General features: G+C 36.1%; 1 protein-coding gene across 1 annotated transcript in view; it reads left to right on the forward strand.

Moving 5' to 3' along the window:
* Positions 1-13,195, forward strand: part of GPATCH2 (G-patch domain containing 2) — a 123,599-nt gene that overhangs the window by 95,156 nt on the left and 15,248 nt on the right. Inside the window, exon 9 of the mRNA XM_064648180.1 lies at positions 12,470-12,552. Within this exon, the coding sequence (XP_064504250.1) occupies positions 12,470-12,552 (83 nt within the window). The remainder of the gene's footprint in view (positions 1-12,469; positions 12,553-13,195) is intronic.

The following is a 13,195-nucleotide window of genomic DNA, read 5'->3' on the forward strand; positions in this document are numbered from 1 at the left end:
TGTACAAACCATATTAGGGTGTGCTCACATGATTTCTTCCTCCAGCAGAGCTGTGGAGATGATAATCTCCAGCAGATGTGTGATAACAAATAGCTTGGGATAGTAATGTCTTCATCTGGCGCAGTTGTTAGCAGACCAAATGTCTGTCTGTAGCCCGAGGCAGTGGGCAAACAATTGAACATGATTGAGTTACTGCAAGTTAACAAGTTGCTGCTTGGCAGCCGAACTGCCTCGGCTGATCATGTGCCCATTTTCTGGCTCCCATCATGAGGTAAAATACATTTTCTTTCGTAAAATTTTACAAAGGAGTTGTACCTAAAGGAGATTTCCTATGGCTAAGACATTCCTTTGATGAGCAGTGGGGACAGCATTGAAGAGTGTTTTGCTGACCTGCTATAACATGATTTTGAACATGTAATTGCATTGTTAAATATACGGGGGACCTCCATCACACAACTATCTTTCTGCCTCTTAATACATAATGAACTTATCCTCACAATACCCTTATGAAGGCAGTACTTTTATCCTCATTTGACAGAATAACCAGAATACTTAAACAACTTAATATGTTGCCTTCGGTGATAACAGTTGATGCCATAACTAAGTAATTTATGCTGTAATCTGGAAGCAACAGAATTGCAGGTTGGAAAACAGCAGACTCTGAATAAGTCGAACTCGTGTAATTATTTTCTTTACATAGTGGTCTCGTGTCATATTTCTTTTTTAGTGTGTGCCTGTTAAGTATCATGAGTTATTTCATCTACATATTTATTTTTTCTTACTGTATGGTAAGTATAATTTGACATATGCATGAATTAAGAAACTGAAAAGAAAATAGTGCCCAAATTTTTACCGCTTACTGATTTTTTTTTTGTTGAATCTTGCTAATTCTGCGTTGGCTTTCCACTTGCAAATGTTCCCCGAGAGACCTCTGAAAGAAGAAAAAAAATTAAGCTATTATTCCTATTCAGTTCATTCCTGCCTTGAAAGAAGGCTAGGTCATACTCATGGAAGTGATTTCAAGGTGGAGTAGAATTATACAAGTCAGGTTTCAAACAGGTAACTGGTGTTGTGTTAACACTTTAATCAATGTACCAGCAGCTTAGCATGAACTAGTTAGCCAGTTCTTGTGGCTGCGAAGTAGACCGTAGCTTGATATTTCTTTAAAAGTCAGGAGGAGCTACCTACTTGGCCCTTACTACAATGTGACAGGAGGACTGTGTGCCTGTCGTCCAATGATCACCTGTTGCTGCTCTATTCTGAGCTGGCAAGAAGCCTTTGAAGTCTCTTCCTGCTGTGGTGAACAGCACAGACTGAAATACAGGTCTTTGCACGTGTGGAGGAGGCATTCAGGAAAGCAGACTCTGGAAGTAGTACAAGAAGGATTATATGAAGGAAGTACGTAAATGCTACCAAATGATGATGTGTCAGTAAAACTCCAGAACACTAGTTATAACTTCCCCCTGTTTTCTTCAACTGTCTCTTTCCCTCCTTTCCCTAGTTGTTCTCAATCCAGTTTAAATAGATGCTTTGTGCTGATACAAGAGGATGACTCTCAAATATTTTCACTTCTTATAACTAAGTGTTCTATGTGAATTAGTATTTAAAGAAAGCTTGTAAGAGAAAAATTATGCCCAACCTGATGTAAGCTTTTCAGAAGTGTAGTATTGCTTTGGTTAAAATTAAAATTTTCTGTCTTTCCCAGTTTCAAAGTAAAATCCCTATTTGTACATTTGTGCTGCGCTTGTTCATTTTCATCTGATGATACGGAACGTGGTACTTTTTTACACAGATGTAACAAATAACATTACAGCTGCTCTTTATTTGATCTTCTAAACAGACAAAGATGTGCAAGGATTCTGCCTGCTCCCTCTTTCCCACCGTGTCATCTGTTGTTTGGGAAAGAGTCCTAATTTGCAGCAGATACAAAACTATTTGTCGAGTTGCAGGTTTGCCAAAAATAAATGAAACCATTAATTACTACATTTTTTGAGCAGCTGTTAATGGATTGGGATAAGAAAACTGTACATTAGGCTACTGGTTAATTACAAGAACTGTAATTGTTTAATGTGGCTTTTGTGGAATGAAATTACAGTACCAGAGGAGGTAAATTCAGACAGTTTTTGAAAATTATACATGAAGACGTGCACTCACACTGCAGTAAAGCAGAGGAATGCATGGCTGTTTTACCAGGTGATTCACTTCTGCCATCATATGAACAAAAAATACTTTAAAAGAAAGTAATAATTAAACATGCTTTTTAATTCAAGTGTAAAATTACTAAAGGTAGTAAGTTAACGTCTTGTAACCCCAGAGCTAATAATGCAGGAGATTCAGATATAACATTAAAATCCAAATGTGTTTACATCATTAGAAATTAACAACTAAGCAGTTTTATCTGCTCTTTGGAGTGCCGTGAAGCAGTAACTGTACTGTTATGATTGGTGCTTAATAATATTTGCAGTTCCAGATTAAATTATGTGAATGTTTGAGGACACATTGCTTTCCTCCCTTGCTGTCACCCTCAGGGACAACATTATTCCATCAGTTTGGTATTATTCTTCACTGGGAAGGCTAAAAGATGGTGCCATTTTGGGAGAGGGCAATTCCTGATTGAGTTTTCTGTACTGTAGCCTTATTTTTAGGGTCCTGAAAAGATTTGCATTTGGGAGAGGACAGGGCAATGGTAGTTTGATTGTTTTTTCAAAATGTGGCGAGTATGTGATGCTTTGATTTAATGGAGATCTTAAAGCCTCAGTAGTGGTTCATGAGTAGATTTAAAGTATCTGTTGACTAAGTGACCTAGTTTAGTCTAGTTACTAGATGTTTTTAAAGTATCACCTTTTAACTCAACTTCCATAATGAGACCTTTGCAAAAGTAGCAGGAGTTTGGAACTGTGCTCTGTTTTGAAAATACATTTTTCCATGTGATCTGAGCATTTTCTTTGCATCTTTAATGCAAAACTGATTAAGTACAAAACCACAAGCTGAATTTTGTTGTTCTTGCACTAAAATCTAATATACTTTATAATAAGGTACATAAATAAGCTGCTAAATAATAATGAAAATTTGTAATTCAAAATTGAATTCCAGGTACACATGAGTATGTTAACTCAGAGGAAGTTAATTTTTCCTGATTTTAAAAAAATATATATAATAAAAAATCAGATAACCACTAGAAATTATGTACCTCTGGATGTAGTATCTGGATTGATTTTTTCCCCTGAATGAACTGATAGCAAATTTCTCACTTTCAAGTACCAAAATTTTAGCACATGATATACTTGTTTCTCACACTCAGCTGCATCAGATTCTCTCTTGCTCTGTTTTTGCTTCGCAGCTCAAGCTTTGTTTGTCTCAGCTTACCTGTTAAAATACTAACAGCATAAGGATAAAGTTAAGTTGAAGACCCTTCCTGCTGTGTAAGGTGTGAGCAGGAGCTGTGCACAGTGCCTAGCATTGTAGTTCCACAGACTGTTTAACCTTAGGCAGCACTGCAGTCCAAGGAGGTTGATTTGGAATCTGGTTTTCCACCACTCATTTGTCCTATCATCTCCCCCACCATAAGAAATTTGGTTTTGTCTCTGTGTTTCACCACACAGACACGTGAAAGCTGGATAAGGATGAATAGCCATGCATGAAGGAAGGGTGGGTTTACCTCTTTCTGGTTTTATTGTGCATTAAACTGTTTGTGCAATTTTTACATCGAGTTCCTACCAATCTCAAAAGGATCCCTGAATCTCATATATGCAAACCAGTATCCCCTGGTGCACTAAAATTCTGAGGCATAGGCACACTGAATTCTATTCAGATTGATTTTCTATAAGTAAACAAAGAGTTTAGAAGAAAATTTGGATAGAAAGAGAAGAAAATTTGTTTCAAATTAGGTAAAATTTTAATGTTTGTCTTTGTTGATATTTTGCAATTGTGATCATTTATTATAACAATACGTTTTAGCCTGTCTGGAAACTACCACTGACTAACAGTCATAGACAAAAGGAAGCGAAGGACACTGATTTTTGAATTTCAGACTTATTTTTGCAAGTGTTAATATCACTAATTGCTAAGACAAAGCAGACGGACAGAAGTGAAGCTTTTACTGTTAAAAAATTTAGAAACTAAATTCTATTAACTTTCTATTAGCTGCTCTCCTTTGCTATTAGAAAGTGAAATTTTGCATTCACTCCTGCACATTTAGACCTCTTGTACTCAATGGAGTTGCTTGACAGTAACTGAAGCGAATGGGTGCAGAGTGTTAGGAAGCATAATTTACTTGACTTTCTGTCTTAGCTTTAGGGTCTCATCCTGACTTGCATACAATTACATATTTGTTTATCAGATTATTGACTGAATTATAAGTGTACCGTCTTGGCCAGACAATGAGATTGTTGGAAGAATTGTTTCTTAAGCCCAGTATTAAAAATAGGGAGGTGAAAGGGACTAAGGAGGAGAATGATGCTGGGGTCCAGCTGCAGAGCTGTTATTTTCTTGGAACCAATTGGAAGGCAATAGGTTAAGGACTCACCAATGGTTGTAATATGACAAAAAGTTTCTGAATCACTAGTCTAGATCAAGGTCTGAATGGCTTATTAAAAATCATTACATTGTGCTGACTGTTTACCTATGTTAGTTGAAGTGTTGGTTTCTTATAGTGGATCAAATTCATCCCAGTTGGCCATGCTTGCTCACCTTCCCAGCACAGAGTTGAATAAAGAAATTGGCTTCCAGGTTATGTTGAGTGCTTCCAAACTGATAAAGCATTTTCTTTCCTCCATTTTTGAGCTACTGTATTGCATATTTGGAGTTTTAGTGTTGCTTTTTGTCCCATACCCATTTTAAAAGTAAAAGAATTTGAACACAACACTGATGTTTGCAATAATTTAACCTAACTCTATATGACTGTAACCCAGAATTTTAAGATGTGGTTTTTAAAGTCTTTTCAACAAAATACATTTATCCCGTACTGAGTTTATTTAGTGAGTATCACACTTGGTAAACAAATATGTATCCAGAAATATCTGGAAGAAATAGTGTAGCTGAATAAACTATTGAGTCCTTCCATTAAAGTATCTGCTCAAGTCCATGTTTACTGCTTAAGTCATAAAGATATTTTCCAAGTCACTTAAGAGCTGTATCGGAGCCCATATCTCTGCAATATCAACAATGTTGTTTCAAGATGAAGAAGAAACCAAAGAATATTTGCTTTAGAATTTGTGAAACAATATTGTCCTGTAACAGGATGGTATTTTATTAGTGCAACCTATTTTCAAACTACATTTCACCATTTCGTGAACATGAGCATTATTTTTATCAGGTGTTGCTTGACACTAAACAGTAGTGGAACTTGCTGCCAAAAATATTTAGAAATATTCTGAATGAAAATGAAATTTATATTCTGAATGAGTATAAATATTAATTTCCTCTATCGAAAATGTGAAATCATGTCATTTGTTGAAGAAAACTGAAAGTTTTAGCTATTTAATTTTTGATAGAATTGGATTTTTGGGGTATATTTCCTCAGTGTTCCTTGGTGACTTGTTTGTACACCAAGATATTGGTTTGGATTTGCCTTTGTGTAATTCATATACTTTTGATCAATTCCAACTCATGCCCAATTATATTACACTAAATTAACATAATTCAACAGATGTTGATATTTAAATGTTTTCTGGCATTCACATCTTGGACAGCTGTCTTAGAGCTTGGGGAAAAGGCAAACATTTAGAGTTAAATGCTGAACATATGCTTAAATTACTAATTAGAACCAAGAAAAAACAATGCATTATCCTTTCTGAGGGCAGTAGGCCTCTACTACTGAACTGGCTTTTTTAGGAACTCATTTTGCAAGTTAAGTGCATAAGTGACTTGAGATTGGGTGTCAAAACATAGGTAGTGATACAAGTTTTTATTTTCCATCCTGTGTGCTAAAATTATGCCAGTGCGGAGTTGAATGTGTCGATTTGTAGAGTTCAGATAAATTTTGGAACAACTACTGTGTCTCAATGACAGAAGTGCTGAGAAACATAACAGAAAGGAATGTGTTAGGATATAGTATTAAGTGATGAGGTAATCTGGTGGGGCCAGGGGAAGATTGTATTCTAGTCATAATAGAATTGCACTGGGACTTTCAGTAATACAGGTATGTCACCCTTATGCTTGAAGTTATGTTGTGAACAGATTGGCATTGTATGAAAGGAGTTTGATAGAGTTGCATGGGTTTATCACATCTGTTTAAGATGTAATAAAAGGAAAATAAAGTGCATAGCTCTTCTGGTTAATGTAATGGTTTTTGCACTTGCAGAGGTAGATGAAGCAATTTGTTATATAGATGATGTCATTCTTTAGACAAGTTTGAAGAAAAGCTTTACTGTTTGTAAAGGATGAGGAGGAATCAAGCGTGGAACTGATTTCACCTGAATAGTGTCTGAAAAAAGTGACATGAAGAGGAAAGCAAGAGAGTGAAAGAATGCCTTCTGAATTAGAATGGACAAGGAGCCATCCCTCTCTGATTGTCCATGGGGCACATGCATTACTGCACGTGTCCCTACTCTGGGCATTCAAATAAAGCCCAGGGGCTGCATTCATGTTTTTGCCAAGCTCTGTACCGCAAAGGAAAGAGAATATCTTTCCTTATAAAATTCCTTAGCCGTTATTTTTTATATATTTTTCCTCAAAAAGAAACGTGCGTTGCATATTTCTGTGTAACATTATGAAACCACCATGCATCTTTTCTCTGGTTGTATTGATATACATGCTAGAGACAAAGATTTAGTATTTGTTATACCTAGATAATACAGAATAGTCTTCCCAAATTTACAGCACCAATTGTCTGGTACTTGTATTTGGTATGATACCTTTTGATTAAGTCCATACTTCTGGAGACTCAGTCAAGTGGAAGTGCAGAATTTTACGTTCATCTTATTTAATTAGCTAAAAGTGTTATAGGATGTTTAGAAAGACATATATAATAGGGCTTTAATGGTGTTTACCTCTAAACTTATTATGTATCCCAGTGCTCTTGAAGCCATTGTCTGCTACTTGTGGTAATTCAGATACATACAGTGAGAGTTAAAGTTCATCTAAAGTTCACATAAACTCCCTTATTTAAGCAGTGCTCACGGATGCAGTTCCATTGGCGACCAGATAACAGCAGAGTCTGCATTTTAAGCCACGTAGAAAATGGGATAGACTGTGCTACAGGTCCATTCTGTGTATGGACATGAGAATCATTTATGTGATATTTTTGTGTAAAAGGTACTTAAATAGTGGAAGATTTGCTCAGACTATTCTTTGATTTTTATAGAGTTAAGCTGTTACACACATGCTGATTTTTTAAATCATTTTATTGGCTTTCTTCTCTGCTCCACAATTGAGTTGTTTTTTCATTTTTAACTGCTGCTGCGAACATTACTTCCATTTCAGTTTATAAGAAATTGTCCAGTAATTTCAAGCTTAAGGTGAGTCATGGTCCTCACTGCATTCTGTCTTCAATCATATCCATATGAATATCTATTTTCTATCCATATTTTAAGACTGAGAACTGACAGTTTCAGTTAGATTTCCCCTTCAAAATAATTCTCTCAAGTCCCTTCTAAAATGCAAACTAGTCAACTTTTGCATTATTGTGATGTCTTGTGAAAGACGTTCACATATAAACTTTTATCAAGCCTCTCTATTAGCTGAAGCATTCAGCAGTGATAAACTTGCAGAGTTCTACAGCCATCTGCAGGAATGCATTGATACTGTGGCAGAACGGGGTGTAACTGTTTGATGAATGTTTGTTCCTCAGGTGAGAGAGATGCTAAGTGAAATATAATGGATAGGCAAGTACTGATCATTACCAATTCATCAAATTATGGAATAGAAATCAGTGTTCTTGAAAACATTGCATCATAATAATATGCTACGTAGGATTTTCGAAGTTGGAGTACAGAAATTTGACAAATACTATTAAACAAAAAACACACTCTTCCACACCGGTCTTCGTTATTAATCAATACTTGTATGCATCTTAGACACAGAGTGTAAAACCATCACCTCCATCACTTACAACTAGTCTTAGCAATGTTGTAGTGTCATCTGGTAAGCAGTTTCACAGTAAATATACTTAAGGGACAAAATCAAAATTAAGTTGCCTTCAGTGTTGTAACCATCAGCACAATTATAGTGCACCAGTAATAGCAACTGCATTGGTATCAAATAAAGAAATGCAGTTTGCAGGGCAAGTGACAGCTGCTAACAACAGACAGAAAAAGTAAAGTGGTCGACAGACTTGTTTTTACAATGAGACGTATAAAATAAGCATGCAAATGTTTTGTATTTAATACACAAGCACCCAGAATTCACCCTAGGAGATGACAGTCTCGCTAGTTTTGGCCGCTGTGTTAGTGGCTATGAAACGTATACTCACTGTATAAAGCTGTCTTCATTGTACCTTTCTGAAGAGACTGTAGAACAGTTACTGCATTTGAATAGGGTCTTTTAATCTTGGTGAAGAGGGATTGGGGGTTTTTGGTTTTGGTGGTGGGTTGGGGTTTTGTTTTGGTTTTTTACACCTGGATGATAGTGATTGCAGAAGCACGCAATAAACCAGAGGGCTAGAACACGTGTTCAGGACTTTCTACTGTCCATTTTATTGTACTGTTCTTCTCAATGACTGAACTGGTGAACTTTGAACTGGCAAAGGTGATAACTGCTCGTGAAAGGGTGAAGAACAACTTTAGGTTCTCAGCTCAGAAGGTGGATTGCATTTAAATCAGCACAGCTGTAGGTTGCCCCACAGAACAAGATGTTTATTTGGAGAATTTAACCAAATGGTCTATGGACTGCAAAGGTCAGAGTAGATAAAAATCTGACGTGGCCTCTTACAAATGTCTTGGAGAGGCGAATATGTGTAACTGCTGAAAAGGTACTCATCAAAAATATTTGCTTAATGAGCTATGAAAATTACAGAAAAAGAGATTGTGTTGTGTAGGCACAGGTATAAACGTTTGGGGACCTTAAAGAGACAGTTCTAGGCACGTTACCATAGTAAGGGCAACTACCTTGAAAAAAAATTGATAAACTGCAACTATTTAAGAAGAGAATAACAAAATTTCTGTCAGAGTGAATGTTTCACAAAAATGCATAGTGAAAATGCTTGTGAATTGCTTTACATGTCGTTGCTTCTATAAAAGTGTTTGCTGTCTCAAATCTGGTTTTGTGGGGTTTATTTATTATTTCAATAGCTTTTTTGTTATTGCTGCCTTCCCAGTCTGTCTTCATTTTTGAGGCTCTTATTTACCACGTAGAAAGGAGACTCTAAACTGTGTGCAAGATGAAAAATGAATAAAAATTGACAGCAGCTTTTCCAGTGTTTTGTTTAATACATTGAGGCATGACACAACAACAACAACAACAAAAATTCTTGGCATGCTAGTGTAAGTTCACACCAGCCTGGCTTTTGCAGCCCTCTTATTTCCCTCTGCCACAACTTTGCCGCTGCTGTGACACTTGCAGGCCTGCTCGGCCATGGTGCAGCTGATGCCCTGTCCATGCTCATATTTTTCTTATTGACAGTGAGTGTTCTTGCCAAACGCCAGGGACCATAGTCACATCTGTTTGTCTCCCAAGCTTGTCTGAGGCTGCTTGGGAACACTTTTTATCCAGAGGGCAGCTTTAACTAGGCCTAATACTCTGAAAAGCCTCTATTTGTAAATGCATACAATGAGGCGACAAGTTCCTGTTGTCTTTCCTTAAAAATTATTCCATTTGACACTGCTTGCTCCAGTCCCTGTCACCAGCATGTCAAAAGCCAGGTTTTCAGGCAAGGTGGTCTTAACAAGTTTTATTTTTTCCCTAATAAAATGCCTAGCTTCCCTCCAGAGCACTATTTATAAATGATAGCTGGAAGCAAGCTAGGGGTAAGTAGAGAGAAGTCAGGCAAATAGCTTCCTTCCTTTCTGTAAATTCGTGCTCTTCTGATTTAATGCTAAGAAACATAATGCTGAACTTAGCCTGATTGAGGGTCAGAGTTCTCCCTACTTTATAATACCCCCATTACAGGCATTTCAAAACGTACTGTGCAGCTTCAGAATACTGCTTCTTTTTGTCTAACCTGCCAGTTCCAGAGCAGTAATAGTTCTTGTCTGATCCTCTTAAATAAATAAATAAATAAGAGCTTTTTGTTTTGCTGTGGTCTACATTGGCAGAGCATATCAAATGTTAAGCCCTGGCAAAGGCAAATGACGCTTTAGAGTCGCAAGTTAGCTGAACGTTTGGTGGTAGTGGCCATAAAACTGGGTCTGACAAAGCTTAATTGGTACTCTAGCATTTTGTTATTTATTTGTAGTGTACAGAATTTTCAACGACAACAAAGAAATACCCACTCTCACCTTGGCTGGTGATTGGGTTGTTGTGCTCGGCAAAGGCGAATGATTCATTTATGCTGAAGGAACAAGGCTGCCTTTCAGACATTCATTGATTTTAAATTAAAAAGTAACTGCTATGTTCTACATGAAGGGTGACAACAATAACAAAGTAGTCCTTACTTAGTGTTATTTGTTGCAACTCCATTCCGTGTACCTGGAGGAAAAGTGGGGAGACCCCAGTACCATAATCTTACAGATCAATAATCTAGATATCTCAATGTAGTGTAACAGATAATCAATTCTGGTAAAATAACTCAAACGCTGCTCACTGTTACTGCTGTGGCTCAGGTCTTCAGGTTCAATTGCCTGACTTTATTAATTTTTATCTTTCATCCTACTTGTATTTCTGAAGACTTTCCCCCTTTTTCATTCAGAAAACAAGAATTGCACACTGTAGAACATATAATTTGTCACACAACTTCTCCTGCATGTTTGATTCCAATGTTAAATACTGATCTATTGATAATCAAACATCTGAAATGTTTTTTGTCTAATAATTTTTCCCTATTTTGAATTTAAGTATTAGTTTTCTTTATCATACAATCAGTTATCAAAGGGTTACACTTATTGATTTCTTTTTAAATTTAGAACTAAAAATTATCACTGTTATATACTATTAATATACTATTAATATACTATTTCAACTGTGTTCAGTTTCCAAATGTTAAAATAGGATACAATTTCAGCTTAGAATTACAAGGAAAACATCTATCTTAAAAACATTTAGAAATAAGTGTTGAAATAGGGGTTCACTCTAGGTGAAGCTAGAGAGCACTTCTCTGTGAAAGTTGAGTTTCTTGGAATATTTTATTACTTAAATACAAGCACTGTGGTACTTGTTAATTTATTGTAACTTTTTAGAAAAAATATGCAGAGGGTTGTACATTGTCATCTTATTCATCAAGGCATTGTTGTCACTCTTTTACATTATTGAGCAGATCTGAGGTCTCTCAACATTATATGACCATTTGTTATTCATTTAGAAGCAGCACAGCTTTAAAAAGTTTATAAATGCAGTAAAGGGTAAGTCATATATCTACACTGAAACCAGATCCCATGAGTGACAGATTGTTACTATGCTACAGTAGATTGTCAGATGCAATTGTCACCTTGTAATTTTATCAAAATTCAGTACACTTCTGTGGTAAGAAACACCATTCTCAGTAACATTTATGGAGACATATTAAAATTGTGCAGTTCAGAAATCACTGCATTTTTCCCCCCTTCTGTTCTAGTTCTTACAAAAAAAAATGTCAGCTACATATATTCAATTCTGCAGGCACCGTACATTATTTAAGAAAAATACTGAGTATAATTGTCCTTCAAGATTCTGTTGAAAATTCATCATTTGAAAATTCCACACTTGCCCTTTTCTGTGGTACCTGACTTCTAACAGCTGTCTTTAATGTGTAGGATTTGCTTGTTTGCCATCCTCTGCACCTCCACCAATTTTCCAGTCTCCAAGTGTAAGCTCGTAATTGTTTAAGGAGTCTACCAGATAGTGCTTCCACAGTATTCTCACAACTTGGCAGTGAATTAGAATAGGATAAATTGCTGTGCTACAAGTTTATTTCATGCACATTTGAAGACTTTACTGTTTCATGTTTTCTCATTAATTCTTCATCTTACCTTTAAAAAAAATTGGTAATATTTTCCATGTAATAAATGCTGCTCTGACAGTCAAGCATTACTAGCCAATTGATAACCTACAAACAGTATTGTGATCTCTTTAGATAATTAATCTTAGCTATTTTCCTGTCAGGAGCAACAGTGTTTTTGTTTTATGTTGAGCTAGAAAGATTGCCAGTTTTGAAAATTAAAAAGCATTCCCTTTATATTTATATTTATTCATTCCGGTAACAATTTATGATGTTGCATTTAGATACTGAGTGCTTGTCAACAAACATAATTATATTTCTATATAAACAAGATTGGTGGCTTGACTGTGCAGCTACATCTTGGTTGAGAATGTTTTGATATAGGTTCAGATTATACAAACTGTGTATTTATGTGGCAGTTTTCTTCCTTTGTTAATAGTTTTCTCCTATAATTACTTGCAGGCAAACCAGTGTACATTTGGGATCATTGTGCATGGGAGACATCAAGCGGAGAAGGAAAGCTGCTCCCCTGCCAGGACCCACAGGTAACCAATTTCCCTGGGACAGAGCACAAACCACAAGATGTTAAATCTCTAAATACAAAGCAGTAGGTCAGTGACCTGAGGAAATGCTTGATAAATTCAGTAACTTCCCATATAACTTAAGAAATGTTCTATCCTTATTTATTAATAGAGATTAAGAAATAAATAGGCTCTCTTCATTCTCCCTCAAACATTTCCAATTTCCAGTCCTTTGTAGCACAGCACTTCTTTAAAGAGAATAAATCTTTCTTCATGTACTGAGACAGCAAAGATTACTGCTTATGTCTCTTCAAGCATTACAAGGAAGGAGACATAAGGTATCTTTTTTCTGTGTGGAATGCATATGAATGCTCTAAATACCCTGCACAATAAAGATAGGATGTGAATTCCTGGGCAAACAATTGAAAATGTGGTGATAAGTCTGTGAAACACAGCTTTCAAATTAGTGCTGTAGATTAAACAGGAAGCACTTGCAAGCACATTTGTGAAAGATTTTTACAGATGCAAGGTCACAACCATTGGATGCATTTTGCTGATGTCACAGCTGTGAAATGACTTTTTCAATACTTAGCAGTGATTTATAGGACTCTCATCAGTTTGTTATGTTAATTATATATGTGCTTACTTGAAAGATTAGGTTGTGTGT

The sequence above is a fragment of the Pseudopipra pipra genome, chromosome 3, assembly GCF_036250125.1.
Source record: "Pseudopipra pipra isolate bDixPip1 chromosome 3, bDixPip1.hap1, whole genome shotgun sequence".
Lineage (NCBI taxonomy): Eukaryota > Metazoa > Chordata > Aves > Passeriformes > Pipridae > Pseudopipra > Pseudopipra pipra.